The following is an 18,777-nucleotide window of genomic DNA, read 5'->3' as shown; positions in this document are numbered from 1 at the left end:
AAATAAATTGCAATAGAATTCATTCAAAAAATATTAGAAAACTCTAGAAAGTGTGCTTTTTTATTAGAATTAAAATTAAACCTTACAAGGTATTTGTAACTAAAAATCATGAATTGTGTAAATACAAAATGAATTCCAATTCATACACGTATGGTATTCTGATGTAAGAATCATGAAAATTGCACCTGGTTTGTAAAATGGTTTATTCTTTTTGTTCAAAGTTTTCTGTTCACTTCTCGTATCTAAATGTAATAAAACTCCTATTAGAACACTTAACATTCAAAAGGACTTTAAATGCGTTATTTTCGAAATTGAATGTATGAAATGTTTTTACTTTTAAATCGAGTGTATTCAGGATTGTGTGTATGTAGAAATGAAATCATGATATTTTACATAGTAATTGCATTTTACAATTTACATTTTACAATTTAAATATTCCACGGTTTTTGTTTTTTATTTCATTGCATTAGCAAATAAAGCTCGAATCATTTATTCACTTAATTTAATATTTTGCTTTTGTGCTGTTGTGATTTTAAAACATTTTTTCATTCTACTGAACTCATATTAAAGTATATGATGTAAACAAATTTTTTTAAAGCAAATGAAAATTTTTGTACAATTGAACCTTTACGCGCTACCCATAGGAACAAGAAATGATTTTGTACATTCATTTATGATTTACGGTTAAGAGATTATGGAAGGTTAATGTGGCCACAAAATATAAAAATTTTTCTTCAATAAAAATAATGCTCATATAATTTTCTTTTTCCTTCTTCAGTCCTGGGAGGTTCATCTATGATATTATAGATGTCATGCCCAATTTCATTACGTCATAGCCTGCCATAGATATGCTCATATAATGTTATAATTTGGCCAAACAATGAGTTTACATATTATATTCAAAATATTCTATCAAAAAGGCAACACTCATATTAATCGCAAAGCACTTTAATGTTAGGTTTTCCAAATTCGATCTTTTTATGGCTCTGTCGCAGTAAACACAGTCATAAATCTTTAAAATTTTTCATTTAGTGTAAAAAGCATGTTATTTATTAAAACTAGAAACCGATATGGGGTAAATGCTGAACTCTTATCATTGACTTTATAGCGAAGATTTGTAGTCCTTTCTACATCCCACATAAGCTTAACATAACCTATCTAACTTTTATAGATTAAATTCAAAAAATTTAATAAAAATTCTGAGACTATTAGGATTTCTTTACCATTTCGAACATTAACAGTTTAAAGCAAAACAATTTTAATTTCATTACAATTACTTATTTTTCCTAGACCGTGGTGAAGTTTTTTGTTGCGAAAGTTCAGTGACTCTATATTCTTTTCCTCCCGCTTTAAAACCAACTAAAAACATACATACATAATTTTCAAGTAGCAAAAACATTACACAATATTGTGCGTAGCATCACATATACTTGCAAACATTTTTATGTAAATATAAAATTTCATAAAAATAAATATAGAAGAAAAATACTGAAAATGTTGGAAGCGGTTGTGAATAAAACTGAAATATTATTTTACATTATTTTAAAAATTTCTTTCCGCAAAATTCTTCTAAAATAATTTTAACAAATTACACGTTAAAAAAAATGTAAATATTTTGTTACAACAGCCGCTGCTGTATATACAGGGTATTTTAGAACAAATAGTGTTATTCTGAACGCATACGAAGTAAGAAATGATGTATGAGACGCGATTGATCTTAAAAATGCAAAATAATGAAGTAAAATAGATTTTAATTTTAAGAAAGTAGAAAAATTATTTTATGGCTCTTATCTTATGGAGACGGTTCTTCTAAATTAGAGAGTGTCAAGAAATTTAAACTTATAGTAGTTGCATGCCAATTTACGAATACGTATTGCGTCTGTACTTCAATAAATGAAATTTTACAAGTTTTGTTTACTTTTAAAGCATCCTGCAGTTTAATAATTTTTCTTTAACATACACGCAATAAACTTGATTACATACAAGCGGTTTATTTACATTTTAAGTACAAATACACACAGTTGTACACATTATGTACAAATACGATTGTATTTAGTAAAATATCTCATATTATTCAAAAAATTATTAAGACAGGAGTTTGTTCTTCCCAGGATGCATTAAAAAATAGATATTTTTCTTTTATGTACACATACACGTTTGACTTTTTAATTCTATTTTATTTTTTATATTTTAATTTTCTTTTAAAATATGAGAACATGTGGCTCACAACTTTTAATTTATGATGATGAAAAATTATTCTCTCAAATGTTTCTTATGTTAAAAAAAAATAATTAAACAGAAAATATTTTAACATAAACACATACACAAACAAAAATTAATAATATGAATATATGGAAATTTTGAAAAAAAAAAAATTAAATGCTACGTCTAGCATACTCGTACATTTTTAACGGTTAATTGTAGCGAATTACAATTTGAACACGTCAAGAAAAATTAATATGCATGTAACGGGGGAAAATTATTTTTACATTTGTAACAAGTCATTGCTTATATATCATAGTTACGTTATGGAGATATTTATACAGACAAACAAATTTTAATTAAAGTATTTATAATGAAAAATAGATTTCTTGCTTTTTGTTTGCTCTTCACATTTAAAATTTTTTTGACTTTCTTGTGTATGTTGTTTTAATGAGATCATTATTAGCAAAATAAAAAAAATGTTAGAAAAAGGTACTTTATTAAAAAACAAAAAAATTTTCATAATAAAATTTTAAAATAATTTCCATATTGCAATATTGTTTTTTAAAAGAAATTGTAAACATTTACATAATTAAAAAATTACGGTAATAGAGAAACAGAAAAGGTTATACGAAAGATGGCGTTGTAAATTAAATTTTATGAAGAGAATCTGTTGAAGATTTACACAAGTTCAGAGGAGTATTGTATAAATAGCGATAACTTGTAATGCTTATATCCATAATGTCACACATAAGACGCACTGACTAGAATGTTCTTAAAACATATCTTTCAGTAAAAATTCTTAAAACTATAATCTCTCAGTAAAAATAATCTCTCAAGGTTCTATTGTAATTTCAATAAAGTTGGATCAGACCATGAGTTGTAAAGGAACACTTTTTTCTTAAACAAGAGAAATCCCTTTTGCTCATAACCATATTAGAAATATTTATAAATTTATTGCATATATTTAGGATGAGCAAACTCCAAAAATTGAAATTAAACTTTTACATAATGGTTAAATTAATAAGGTTAATTTAATGAGTTAAGAGAAATAATGATACTTTTTGTTGGAATGGCGTTTACCATTAACTTTACGCTTTTATAGAAATTTTGAAAAGCTTGTAATTCCGGAAATAGAACGCTGTAAATACGGGGAAGAAATGTTAGGATTTCCTTCTACACAAATAAGGTTTTTTTTCCGAAGACCCAAATGTCAAAGCGCACAGAAGTTTTATAAACCGACACAGGCACATATGCAAGGACTTCCAATTTTATTTAGAAAAGTCTTAAAAATGTAGAAGTTCCTCACCCAAAAATATAGATTAAAGTTTAATTGTTCACAATTTTTCGAAATACTAACTCTTAAAATTTTGCAATGTACTTATATAATTTGGCTTAAAATTTATTTGATTCTTAAGGTGCTAGTTTTTCAAAACACAACCTTATTATATTTTCAAGTTGAATAAGAAGTTTAATTTTTTTAAAGTTTTCTAAATCTGATTTATTTATTTAAGTTTCATTTGTTTTGGTTCTTTTAAATTTTCATTTTAAGTAAAGAAAATTTCTTTTGCCTCAACAATAAAATCTTATTCAATATTTGCTTTAAATTTAAATTTAAAGTAAATATTCCTTAAAGAAATTTAATTTTTAAAATTTGCTTCAATAGAAATAAGAATTTTTTTTTTAAAATTTAATTTACCATTGAAAAATTTATTTAATGAAATTCTATTGAAAAAATTTTTACATAAATCAAATGAAAATAAAAACTACAAAAAATTCGATAAATTCTGTTCTGTAAATCCTTTTTAATTCACTTGAAAAATTACATATATAAATTATATTTTACTACATTCAATGACAAAATATAGTTGCAAATTACACTCACTTTACTCCATTTAAATAATTTAGAGTTTATAGTATTTTGCATATTTTGTATACTAGTTAAATTTTGGTATTATGCAAATTATTTAAAATTCTCATAAATCTTCAATTTACTTCTGAATTTAAATTTAAAGTATAGAAAAGCAGGGAAATAGAATCCTTCATAATATAATGTTAATTAAACTATAGTATTGTTATTTTAGTAACTCCTATATTTGTTTTTTAATAGACTATGGAAAATATTAATTTCCATATTACAGGGAACTCGGAAAATTTGCATAATATATTCATAAATTGTCTACAATTTAATTTTGTAAGAAGACAACGCTATAAATTTTACATGCCATGTACTTAAATGATAATAATTACCATTCAATTATAATTTTTCACAAATTATTAATTATTTTAGACATAGTTTAAATTTAATCTTACACTGCCTCATATATACCTTTTAAATTAACATAAATTACAGAATAATAATTAATTCGAGATATTATAACATATAAAATTCTTAAAGGAAAAAATAACGAATATTAAAGATTAGAAATTCATCAAATAATATTTTATGCATTATTGAAGGATTTCATCCTGACAGAATATATTTCCTTATGACTTACGATCATGTGTACACTTCATCAGAGGAAAATTATTATTAAAATCATACAAAAAAAAAAAATCAAAATATCAAATTGTGACGATATTTCATCCTATATAAATATGCATATACAAGTATATACATATACAAGCACACACAAGAAATTGTGTCGTATGAATTTTATAATAATCCTTGATTATATAGTTAATAAGTTTGTTAAGAATTAGATGATTGTAAAAAGTTTTGAAATATTATATACGAGTATAATAAACATTAGAAGAAGGAACAAAAAAACTCTTTGAAATATAATAACATTATGTGCACGTTCTATAAACTTTGTATAACACAAAATATTTTATAAAAGTTTATCGCTGAAACCGAAAACTCAAAATCCAATCTAAAGGTCAGAGAAGGTGTAAAATTATTCAAAAAAACCAAAAAAATCTCTTGTCAACACCATTTTGTTTTTAAATTTTAAATGAAACAAATAAAATTCTTTCAGATGGTCTAAACCGACTGAACTATACGAGTAACTCGTACCTTGTGGCCTCACTATGTAATTCGATTTTCGTAAAAGGGTTTTTGTATTTAGTTACAGAAATGGATTACCTCACCATTTTCCCCAATACGAAAATCGTTTCACGCAAATTGAATTATATAGGAAGGCTCCCGCATCTTGACAATCTGAACAGAAAAACTTGCATTTGAAATACTGATAATGATCTATAAAGGTTGGGCTACATTTAGACACATGACTGCCAAGTTTCATTATTCTAACTTTATAATTTTTCCAAATATTTAAAATGATCTCTTTGAGCTGTATGGTAGCTGACGGAACCCATCGTCCTAATTGGTCCAATTACAATAGCGGCAGTTCTTGGCCATTCTCCTGGAAATTTGATTTTCAGATCGTTTCTAAGGCTAAGTCGTTTTAGGTACATAGACTCCGAAATCCCAATACCCCTGTATCCGGCGACGCAATTATTTTGAACGAGGATTTCTGTTGATTTCCTTAGTGCTGTCTGACTTCCTTGAAGATAGCTCAAGCTTTATACTTGGGAAACCTACAATAAGTAGCGAATGGCTGCGGTGGACGGTGAATATGTTCTCTTGGCTAATACATTTCCTTTGGAATCTACGAAATTCGTGAAATTAAGGCTGTAAGCAAAATACTAAAACTTTGGCAAAAACCACAATAATTAACAATAAAACTCTTTCTCACATTGGTTATTTTTTTGCATTTATTTTTTTGAAATTAATGAAGATTTTCTATAACTGATAAAAATATTTAGGTCCTAATTACTTATTATGCCTCCCAATTACTCCAAAATATTCTAGTAATCAGTAAGGACTACTAGACTAAGTACTATATTTTGTATTTGTCAGTGTGCATTATAAGAACATAAAACGTTTAATTTCTGATATTTGGCATAGTCTTATTACTTTCTCATATCTCGTTTAATGTACTCATTTTTTTACAATCATGCAAGTATGTATAAGTATATAAGTATGTAAATATATTTTTATATTACAAAAATAATAAATCAAACCAAAATGTTTGTATTTTTAATAATTTTTCTCTTTTTTTGTTTATCTATGTTTTTTCTTTTTCTCTCTTTTTTACTTCTTCTCTTTTGTTTTTATGGCAATAACTTTATAAATACACTTTTCTCTATGGGATTTTGCTTTTGAACATTACACAATTTTTCATTTTACTGCCATCATATAATTTATTATATATGACGCAAAAAACTTAAATACTCAACACCAATACCAAAAATATTCATCAATTCATCAAAAAACAAAAAAAAACTGTCGTAATAACGTATACATGAACACACATATACACACGCTAAAAATAAATAATAAAACTTTATAGTAAGGAAGATGCATATGTGATATTCCGTGATGCCGCCCAGATGAATATGACAGAAGCCGGTCACGTATGGATAGTTACAGAGCAAGCACTTAAAGCTAATAATACACCAGAAGGAATTCTTGGTTTACAATTGCAGTATACAAATGAAAAAAGTCATATTAAGGTAAGTGCGAAATAGGAAATTGTACTCACTTCCTCTATATACTTTATGTTATGTATTATATAAATGTTTAAACTTGAAATATACCATAATACAATTTATAATATACGCCCAATCTATGAAATCTATAAATTACTCAAAACATCAAAAACGGGAGCGCTAACGAAAGTGAGTCGTTTCTATCATAACCAACTAAATTTCGGCATTAACTACTAATGTTCAAAAATTTCCAACTCAAGCTCTGTCCCTATTTCATTTGCAATTGTAAATGTTTTTAGTCACCTCGATTATAAGTGAAGACGTAATTTAAAAAAGATGTAAAGAAAAACATATAAAAGCGATTAAAAAAGCAGTTGACATACGATTCGACGGAAAATTAAAAACATTTTATTTACAGCTTACATGCCACAGTCCTTCTGTCACTGAGCTAACAATTCTATGCATTATGTATTATTAGAAGAAAAATTCAATTATGGCCGCCATTGCTCGCAAAACAATTCCATTTCCATAACAAGGCGTACTTGTGTACTAGATTGGTACACTCTATGGCAATAAAACCAAATATGTACGTTTTTCGGTAGAAAAGCTTTTATATCGTAAAACAGGTTTAGTATTTTTAAACGCTATATACATAGGTAGTATTATTTTTATATCGGAGATTTTATCAAAAAACTTGTTTTACTTTACTAGAAAACATATACGGAACAATCACCATATTTAGTTGTAAAATCTTATATTTACCAAAATGCGTAATACGCAACTAGAATTGAACATTATTTTTTCCTTGTAAAAATATCCTTAAAAATTTTCTACTACTAGAATGGAAAAATTATTCAAAATACCTTTTTAATTCTCATCATATTTTTGATTTCTACTTTTTAAGAGTTATATTAAAACTGAGTTGGTAAGAGCATTTATTTATTCTAAATGTTCAAATACAAATAGACACCAAATTGTTCCTTAACAGCTACAACAAAGAATTTATAAATTTTCCACACATCCTTATAAAATTTTTACTTTAAATTTCTGTAAAGTTTTATTAAAGTTTTCTTTAAAACATGGAAAACTTAAAATGTTTGGTTGAAAAACTTTTACAATTCAAAATTTCAAAAAAATTAAAAATGTTTAAAAGAAACATTCCTCGTTCCTTGCTCTCTATCAATGCCGCAAGTAAATTACTATAAAGCTTCTACATTTTATTTTTGTGAAATCGTTTTGTGCAAGTAATGATAAAATAATAATAGATTTTTTTTTTAATAAAAAATTTTCTTCTGAAACCTTACGGCATATTTAGTCTAGACAAAAGAAAAGCATATCTTAAAACCACCACACATATGATTGGCATGAGAATCGCGTATGTGAGTTGAAAATTTTTTTTTTTAAATTATTTCTAAAACAAAAATTCAATTACTCGAAAAATTTTATTTTTTTCATTGGAGATTGAAATCTAGAAATTTTCTATGAAAATTATTTAATGAAACAAAATTAAGTACAACATATTTTTTTTTTCTGAAGATCTCTTGGCTTTTCTCTTCTTTGAGTTTCTTTTGGTTTTAAGAATCCAATCGGTTTCTCTATAGCCAATTCTTGTTCATCTGTTGCGTACATCACAACATTCATTTTGTTATTCGCGGTGCCATAAAACTATACTACGCTGATTTAATAATTTCAAATTTTCAGGCTTGAGTTTACAGATTTAATTCTTCGTACTCATTATATAAGTTTTCCAAATCGCTTATACGCGAATAGATTACTAGTATGCTTTCTTGGTGTAACAGGCTTTTGATATTACCTTCAGAGATTATAATTTAGCTGTCTTCCTCAGACTTTCTCTCTTTATAATTTTCTAAATTTTAACTTCTCACATAGGCACTTTCAACACTTCATTCTAGGATAGATTCTCCCAAACCTTTGCTTCTATTAAAGCTTTGCCATTGAATTATTTTTTTTCGAAAAAAATGCACCAATTTTTAGTATACGAGATTAAAAGAGCTTTTAATTTGAGAATAAATATAGCTATTTTCACTCTCATACATCCTTTCATTTATATAAAAATATATAGCCTTCAAGCTGCCAACAGTTATGAACATCAGATGCTCTCTCTTTAAAAAGATATTATAATTTTCTTTAGAAGTTCTTAACATTTGAATTTAACCAACACCTACTAAAATACTAAACGAATCAACGTAAGTACATAAAAACAACAATTAATTATTGAATTAGAAATTTTGTATATCAACTCTAAAACGATTGTTGAATTAACTTCAATTTAAGCTAATCTATTCTTGCTTTTTTTGCAACAGTTTCAAACACTCGTACTCGCGTTTCAATGAAATTTTCCATTTACTCTATTAGGTATCTATTTTCTATTTTTAGAAATAAAACAAGAATATAAACCAAATGAATCTCTTTCTATTTGAAATTGTACATATATAAAAGAAAATATCTAAGCAAATATATAGAATATCCTTGAAATCGAAAATAAAAAGGATAATATAAAGAAAAGAAATTAAACGATTTTTTTTTTTGTCGAAATTAAAATTAATTGGAATAAAGTGTTTTATTTTTTCTATAAATGTGTAAAAAATAATTCTGAATAAAAGTTAATTTGAGAATTTTTTTCTAGAATCAATCGAAAACTCTTAATTATTCGCTTATGGCAAATCCAAATGTTAAAAATGTAGGTTTTACAACATTATTACATAATAATGATTAATGAAAATTCATGAAACCATTAATCAGCTGCCCAAGGGTCGGCAAGGAAAGGTTGCTAGTACATTCTTATCGGCAAGGAAAGGTACCACATACTGCCGTGAACGTTGAGGCGCATGCATCACACAGAGAGGGTGTCATAAATAGATAGAAGGTGCCATTATACGTAGTCGTCATGCATTGTAAGAGAGGGCTATTTGTGAAGTTTATAAATTTAAATCACTCCATTTTCAATGCTAAGAAATAAGACCTGAAATATACAGACAACTAAAAATGTAAAATTATATTCTGACTCTGTGTCCAATCTTAAGAATCTTAAATTTTCACACACGGTCTATACACTATACACTATATATGCTGCTGAAAGGATTTGCAATAGTGTTATTACAGTCAAATCTATCTTTTCTGTTCGCATCGTTATATCTTAAATTCAAGTCTATGTTATCAAAGGTTAGCATTATCTATAGATACACATGCTATACAGTTACTTAATAATTTTTCATTATAAGTATATTGCATTCAATCTTCCCAGCAGGTTACAAACAAACACATTAAGCAAAAAACCATCAATGATTACAACAAGACGTGACAAAAAAAAAAATTTTTCCACAATAAAATTAAATAAAAAACAGCAATTAACTACTTGTACTTTAAAAATTTTCTCTACAAAATTGCAACATAGCATGTAGTGCACTTTTGATTAATGAATGTGGCTCCAGTACAGTTGTTCATTTTCGTTCTATGTTTATAAGTCAATCAAAACTCATTATACTATAACTTCTTAATTAAGTCATTTTCTAAGCAAAAAAAAAAATATTCAAGCTGTGTTAAACAAATTTAGATGATGCAATCTTAATTTCTTAGTGAAAGTCATATGTGAATTTTTACTCCTTTTCATTTAATTGAATTCCATGTTATATTGAAAAGTAACTTTATTTTGTTATTGCTTTATAGCTGAAATTTTAAATAAAATATTTATGTTAAACAGAATTCCATATTTCACACAGGCTTTTTTGGGGCCCGGGCCACCAAAATATAGCGAAAAATGGATAGGCGGATGAGCTGACTAGGTGTGGCTTAGTCATAGACCACCGAGCAGGTTATTCTGTAGAAAGAAAAATGTGGCCAAAATACGATCTTTGGAAATAGGTTGGGGTTCTGGCAATGTCCTATGGGGTTATTACCATCCTGATAGCAGTCTATACGAGAAAATGGCTTTTTGTGGCAGCTGCTTGGAGATGAACAAGAAGAAGACTGTTTTCCACTATATCTGCGAGTGTCCCGCTCCAATCGAGGCCAGACCGGTCACGTGGACCGGGTTACTTAGGTAGGCCACCTGCAATGATACGAGCTCCCGCCTTTCTCTATATTTTGATTAATCGGCTAAAAATTGCTTTTTTTACCCGTTTTTATTAGAATAGCATAATATAAATTATTTTTCGTGTTAACTTTATGCAATCAAATATAAAATTCTTCTTTTTATATCTTTAATAATTAATTTTTAAATAATTATTTTTTTAAAAACCCAAAATTTTATCTTAATTAACATTAACATCATATGCAGATTATTAAAACGCATTAAAATAAAAACTCCCGTATAATTTAAGTTTTGTAATATGTTTACATTCACACTAACATTCAAAAAAAAAAATTGTAAAAAAAAAACTCAACCAATCTAGCAGATGTCGGCCCGTCCTTGTACTTTTGGTTTAAGTAAATCAAAAATTTTAAAAATATCTGCGAAAGTATATAGAATAAAGTTGTAGATGCAAAAGCGTATGCATAAGTTTTCTTATTTGTATAAACGCAAGCTAGTCATAAAAATTATTCCATGTACGAACATAAAATCCTTTAATATCATCTAAATAAACCAACCTAAAAAGGAAATAAAAATGTATAAAGTAATGCAGTGGTATGAAATAATTTACTAAATTCATGGGACTTTAAAAAGAAATAATAAAATAAAATAAAAAAATGAACTCTTACAATCAACATTAGAAGTAATAAGCAGTGACGGATTACGTGCATAGCAGACCAACTAGGTGCGTTGAAATCTGTTTCGTTAGAATTATGCAAAAAATCCGTCCGAAATTTGATCGAAATTTGTTGAGTATATTTACCAAATTTCGTATTTTCTTACAGTTATTTTGAACAATATGATTTCGAAGAGAGAACAGCCTAAAAATTTTCCGTGTGTACTCGTGGGTACTCGGTAACACAGAAATATTTAATAACAATCGAAGCCCTCTATGAAATATTTATGTTTCGAATTATTTTTCGAAATAGTATTGAACAGTCCTTCTGAAATATCGAATATAAATATAAAATTTTTAATACTTAACTGCCAATGGATGAAACTGCATTTTATAGATAGCAAAATTAAATTTTAATTTTTATACTGAAATTTTGAAATCTTTCGACACCAATAACATTGTAGTGGGACAGAAAAGTTTTACATTTCCGAAAAATAAATTTTTTTTTTTTATTTTTTCTCGCTTTGCTATTTTATATTTAAAATCCTTTTTTAATGTTTTTACTTATTATTAAAAACCAAATGGCAGACAATAGGGAAGGTATTCTTTTCAAAACGAATATTTTCGAAAATGTCGAATTTTCAAAGATATTACCCGCATTCCAAAAACTAAAAATATGTAACGGGTCAGTTTCGTATTTTCGAACATTTGCTCTTTCGAAATAATCGTAAATTATTTTTAAGATATTTGTGGTTGTTACAGAATTCAAGTGGAGTGAAAACCGATTATTAAAATCAAATTCGAGTAGATTCGGAATCACCTTTATCATATTAACAATAATTTTGAAATTCAGAAATTCATGTGCTGACCACATCAATCGTTTTTTTGTTTTTTTTTATATTTCTATTTTGCTTGCTGGACTTTCTTTTCCAAATGAAACGTGTCCAATAAAAATGAGCACACACATATTGTGTACATATATGACAATTATAGTATGCTATACAATACGGTATAACACAAGATCATTGAAGAATGATAATATTGAATAGAATTTTTGTTATTCTGCTTATGAAGTTTTAGTACATTATAAAACTCTAGCCGCAGGAATCCTAAATAAACATTTGATTTTGCTTTTCTATATTTTTGTTCTATTTTTTGCTTTTCTATATATTGTTCTATTTGCCTTTTCTTGTATATTCTCATAAATTTTCTATACGATTCCAAAATGTATTTTCAAACATTTACATTTACATATATACACTTTTTTAATTATATTGTATAAGCATATTTTTACAATACACACACGGATGTTAACCCAGAGGCTTCTGTGAACATTTTGGAATATCATTATCACCGCATATAAATTATGTTTTGTAATTTTCTAAACTACTAAAAGCCTTATAAATGTGAGTAAATCTTAATTAACTTGATTAAACCAGATCTTTTTGCAAATTAAGTTACACGTTTCTATAGTGCACATTGCCAGCTATTGTAATATAAAACCGATTGTAGTATAGAAAATTTAAAAATTACAAAACTTTCGAATTTTAATTTTCATAAGACTCATGGGAAGGTCAGGAAATTATAATGTCATAAACTTAAAAATTTTTTAATCTTAATTTGTAATCATTTTAATTCTAGCTCATACTAAAGCTTACTAATTCATAATTAACAATTTAAGTTGATTTATTATGATTTGCAATATAATAAAGTAGTCCTGCCGTCTATACAAACACTATATTTCTAATGCGTTATTAACAAACACTCATATAATAACGTTAACGGGAAAAAGTCATCACAAACTCATTTTCATCTATGCAATCATTTTCTTTAGCGTCAATTTGCCATTTTTTATTTTTATGATTTTAAAATCCTTGAGTCTTAGTAACAAAAATTACACTATAACCATTTATGTAGCCTTGAGCTTTCTTACTTCGTCGTACATACATATATATGTACACATATAAAAAAAATCCTTAAATAAAACATTTCGTATTTTTCCTTTTTATTATTTCCTTTCAATTTTTTTTTGTGGTTTCTTCACTGTTTTTCATTCTGTATTTTGTTTTATTTTTTCTCATTTTTGTTAAAAAAAGTATGAAAAAGTTTTCCGGATTTTCTATAGTGTTGAATCAATGGTATAGAGGGCACAAATTACTAAAAATCTTCTTTTGAATTTCTTTTTCCATGGCAAATAAATGAAAATAAAAGAAAATAAAATTTTTTGTAATAAAACAAAAGACATTTTGGGCTGAGAATGACTGGGACTTTATTATAAAAATTAAACTTATGCATAATATCGTTTTAATATTTGGATTTTCTAACCACATATGGGATAGAAGAAAACATATCTGATTTTAAATTTGCAAGGCCACAGAAAAGAAAGAACTTGATTATGTTGATAAAAACGCAATTTTAAGCGGTTTTTCAAAAAATTTATTAGTTCTATTTGTAATGAAATTTTGTCATCTGCGGCCTTTTATGCGATAATTTGTTTCCAATGTTTTTTATGAAATTTTGTATTTTATATTTTGATGAGTCGCCAATTTGAAAACCATTAACAATTTCAATCTAAATTGCCATTTTATTGCTTCAAAAATTATTTTCTAATTTTTGAAGCAAATTCATGAACCCATCCAGAGTGACATACAAATTATTTTAAAATATTTATGTAAAATTAGGTTAGGTTAACGCGGCCCCCGAAGCGTACATTGAACTTTTATTAATTTTAACTTTTCTCAAACCTACTTTTAGCAATGATATCATTCCTGTTCGATTTCAAATACATTGTCAATAAAATAGACTTTTTTAGCAGTGCACGACCTGCAAATATTCGCTAAGGCTTGAACAAAATTCACATTTCACACATTTTGTTCCAAAAATTCTAGATCTAACTGCAATATTGTGATAATTTCTTGTAACAAACCATGCCATAGATAAACATAATACACTTCTAGTAATTTTTTATTACATATAGAATATTCACACGGATTTAATAAGTCAGAAAGATTACAACAAAATATACGTTTAACATACACAATATTGTGAACCTTATTGCATACTTTCAGGATTAATTAAATTTCAACTTGCACACATACTCTTAATAGTTTCTTTCTCATTTCATAATTCAAACTGAATCTCATTTAATTAGAAATCTAAACACAAAAAAAAAAACAAATACATTCTCTTGTTTAATTCAGTTTTTTTGTTAATTATGATTTAAATTTTTATCATAGTGTGAATAGATAGCGCGCGTCAAAGAACTCGAGGGATAAAAACTGCTGCTAAAAATTAAAAAGTATTTAATAATCTATGAACAATGAAAAATGTTAATCGCCAGTATTGTTGTGTTTTTCTATTTTTTTTCCTTTTTCCATTTTGTTTTTCCATAATATTTTTACGCTTTTAATTTTCCTTTTGACTCATACTACACGCCTTAAGGTTAAATTCTTACTATTATTCTCGATTACACAAAATGAGAGCAATGTTCCTTATGCTTCTAGAAATGCTATTTTTGCTGTTTTTGTTCTCTTTATTTCACTTTAACATTCAAAGTTCCCATAAATTTCCTTTTCATGCAGCAGCATTTTTGTTTCATTTTTACCATTTTTGTTGTTTTGTTTTTTTTTTACTTCGTGTTTCATTACGGTTTTTCCCATTTTTTTTTGTGTTTTTTATCATTTATTGGTGAACATCGCTTTTAACAAAACCATTCACACAATAAGACATCCCTTATCATAAATACCATATCATAATAAGTAAAAGGAAAACATAAAAAAAGCAGAAGAAGAAGGAGAACAATGTTAAGGCGTCCCATAATGTTGCAGACACATTCTAGTTTATAAATTTGAAAAAATAAGCAAACAAAGAAAGAGAAAAACTTGCATTAAAGTAATTTTTGCTTTTTTAATGCATTTTTGCGTTCCATGTTTTAAAATAATAGATCAATTTTAAAAAGATGTTTGAATATTCATAAAAGCGTAAACTTAGCGTAATTTGGAGTGTATAAGAAAAAGAAAACAATTAAAAATATTATCTGATCCTTTTTTAATTATTACAAGTTGTTACAAGTAGAATATTATGATTAGTTGCTTAAAACATTTTTAAAATAAAACCTTCGAGACGGAAAGTTCAAAATTCAAATACAAATTCGGCAAAAAAAAAATATTCAATAAGATTAAATTTGTGGTGTTTGCTATTCAAATGTTAAAGAATAACTGGTGATAAATTATAGAAGCTTTTCTTTATGAAAGCAATTACCCTTCAGTTAATTGCAGAGCCTGAAATTTTAAAAAACGTCTCTAAATTTTAAAGGAGCGTTCGGTCTACAGAACGGTATATTGCTCAGTTCGAAGAGTAATTTCAGTGTATAGTAGAGACATCAATCTTATCTAGAATTATATAAAGAAATTATCTTCCTACACTTCTAAAGAAAAAAATTCCAAATAAATTTTATTTTGCTTAAAATTTAACAGCGTTAAAACCCTTTTAAATTTTACGTTCTATGAATTGTCTCTTACACTCTGCTTAATATTCTTACAATCTTTATAACTTTTAAAATAGAGCAGTCACTAGGATCGATTCAAATTCGGCATGCATATATTTTCTTTGATTTCCTCTCTCTTATACTCGTATTCTCTTTTCAAAATGGCAACTATGATATTTAAGCACTTAATGTTAGAATGGATGTTTGAAAGATGAAGGGGGACGTAGTGAAAATGAAGTTCAGCAGTAAAATTTCTTTTATATTAAATCTCTTTTTTTTGTGTTATGGATTTTTAATGCAAAGCAAGTCTTAATATTATAAAAAAAAAGTAAAAAACAATGTTTCTTGAACAACTTCTCTCCTCTCCTTTTAACAATTTATGTAGATTTTTTTTCTAAATATTTGCTATACCTATATATACTTTGTGTGGTTATGTACACATATTTCACATATTACGTTTTATATTAATATTTGCTTGTACATGTCACTGAACTTGAATTAAAGAATAATAAGAAAATATATATAAGGTCTTGAATATTCATGCGAAGAAATTTAAATAATTAAAATTAATTAATTTTAAAATTAATGCAAACTCATGGGTTTCAAATCACGCTAGATTAATTTATACATTTTATATATACATATGTGTATACGCTAATTTATATTCCTTAAATTCCTTCGGAAAAAAAAATAAGAAAATTTATTCTAAAAGTTCACAAAAATGTCGTCGTATACGTGATGAAGTACTTATTTTAATTCAATTACAAAAATTATAAAAGAAAATTAAATAAAAATGTCGGTTGATATATTTTGTTTCCAATTACATTCAATTTCTAGAATATTTCATAACATATTTTTATATATTGAAGGTTCCACCTTAAAAAGCCGAATTATTGGATATAATTAAGTTCTTTCAAGTTCTTGTTATTTTAAGTTCATATGTGGCATTAGTTTTTAAAATGATCTAAGACCAGTTGAGGCAAAAATAAAACTCACCGCTGCTGAATACACAAAATCGTCAAATTTCGCCAATCAACAAATTCTCAATAAAATTTCGACAACATTAGTAAATTTGAATTTTTTAGTAAGTCAGTTGAATTTTGAATGTATACTTGAAGGTTTCTCAGAATACACTGTGCTGTTACGTGTTACAAAACAATGTTGATAATAAATTGTTAATAAATTTTGAGCAGTTTGTGTTTCTACTTAAGACCGTTATATTATTGTTAATGTATAACATTTTAGGAGTATTATACTTCAAACACTAGTCTTTATATATAGAAGCTATACCAATTTATTCTGATAGATGGCTTTAAACTCTATACGGCGTTCCTAAAGTACAAGTAAATTAATTATGAATTAATTAAAGTTACACCATAGTTCTTTGAAATGTTTATTTTTCTTCAAATGGACTAGGAAGAGTATGGCAAATTATCATTTTATAACATATACGTTTTTTCTGTTAATTAACAACTCACATCCATACTTCCAATTAAAATCTTGAAAATTCATATTTTTACTTTAAAATGCCACAACTGGTTGCCATTTTACTTTCAAATTTCATTAACTTTAAATCAGTTTAACAATTATACTGTACTAAAAACTCATTTTTTAAATTGTTCAATCGTTTAATAATCGAGAACATAAGAAGAATTTTTTCTAATTTTTCCATTTGCTCGTAATAAACAAAAAAAAAGTTTTTTATACTTTATATACATTTTAAACACCCTGCAAATTGTTTTATGCTTGAGAAATTTTCAATTCTCAAAATTTATTTTATTTTCTTCCAAAATATTTAATATACCATAAAATAATTAAACCTTTTTCCACATAAAAGAAAAACTAAAGCTACATACCTTTAATTTGTTTAAACTAATTTTCTGTACAGGTAAAAACTTATTATTTTTTTTTTTCTAAATCTTGAAACTTTTCTTCACATCTATTAAAATCTATTAATAATCCAATAATATTGTTAATATAAATTAAAAAATCCTTTAAATTATTTGTAATTATAATTTAAATGAAAATTTTCAGCTTGAAAAATTTCTTAATATACTTTTATAGTAAACTACTTCTTTATAACAAAACTTATCTTAATTAATTTAACCAATTTTTAATTAAAACAAAATATTTTTTAAAGGACTTCTTTTTAATATACGTATAATATTATTATATCACACATTCACATATATTATAATATAACGCACAACAACAATTACAGTGAATGCTATATTTATCATACAATCAAATGTGCTTTCAATACAAATGTAACCGGCCACCATTTTAATTATTTCAATAGAATTAGAAGTTCTAATTACTAATGGTCACTAAAGATATTAAATAGAGCAAAGGTTCAGTTAACTGAACGATGTCATCATTCAAAGTTCGTCATGGATACTGACTTCTTCCCTGGACAATGCCCGATGAAATATCATTTGTACAAACTGAACAACTCAGACTCTCTTTTGTACAAATTCTGTGGGGATCATTATTAAGAGCCATACATATTCGGTTTGACTGTCCTCCTCTGACGGTCAGGAAGCGCAAATGGTGTAGGCTGAGCTTTCTCAGTATTAAGAAGCTCACGTTTAAGAACCTGAGGGATATCTCCAGCTATTTGCCTTGTACTGTAATAGAATAAGTTAATATTTGACGGCTACAATAAGCCATAACTGGCGGCTCCAAATCTCTCTCCAGTAATCTACAAAGGTTCAATTGGTAAGGCCTTCCATACCCTTAAATTTGAACAATCCATCTTTAAAATTATTACTACCGAAAGGAAATTATTTACATGTCAATGACAAGTGTTTTGTAATTAAATGAAAAATTTAATTATTCTTCCTTATTAATTTCCACTGATAATATTATTTTGGATTACTGACGATACTC

The 18,777-nt window shown here is 26.5% G+C and overlaps 1 protein-coding gene across 1 annotated transcript in view; it reads left to right on the top strand.

The window, feature by feature from the left end:
• The window catches only part of LOC129608020 (glutamate [NMDA] receptor subunit 1), a 158,498-nt gene that overhangs the window by 103,520 nt on the left and 36,201 nt on the right, over positions 1-18,777 (top strand). The window contains exon 8 of the mRNA XM_055519319.1: positions 6,558-6,720. Within this exon, the coding sequence (XP_055375294.1) occupies positions 6,558-6,720 (163 nt within the window). The remainder of the gene's footprint in view (positions 1-6,557; positions 6,721-18,777) is intronic.

This window comes from Condylostylus longicornis, unplaced genomic scaffold (assembly GCF_029603195.1).
Source record: "Condylostylus longicornis isolate FDR11 unplaced genomic scaffold, ASM2960319v2 ptg000030l, whole genome shotgun sequence".
Taxonomy (NCBI): Eukaryota; Metazoa; Arthropoda; class Insecta; order Diptera; family Dolichopodidae; genus Condylostylus; species Condylostylus longicornis.
This window is presented reverse-complemented; position numbering and strand designations above follow the sequence as displayed.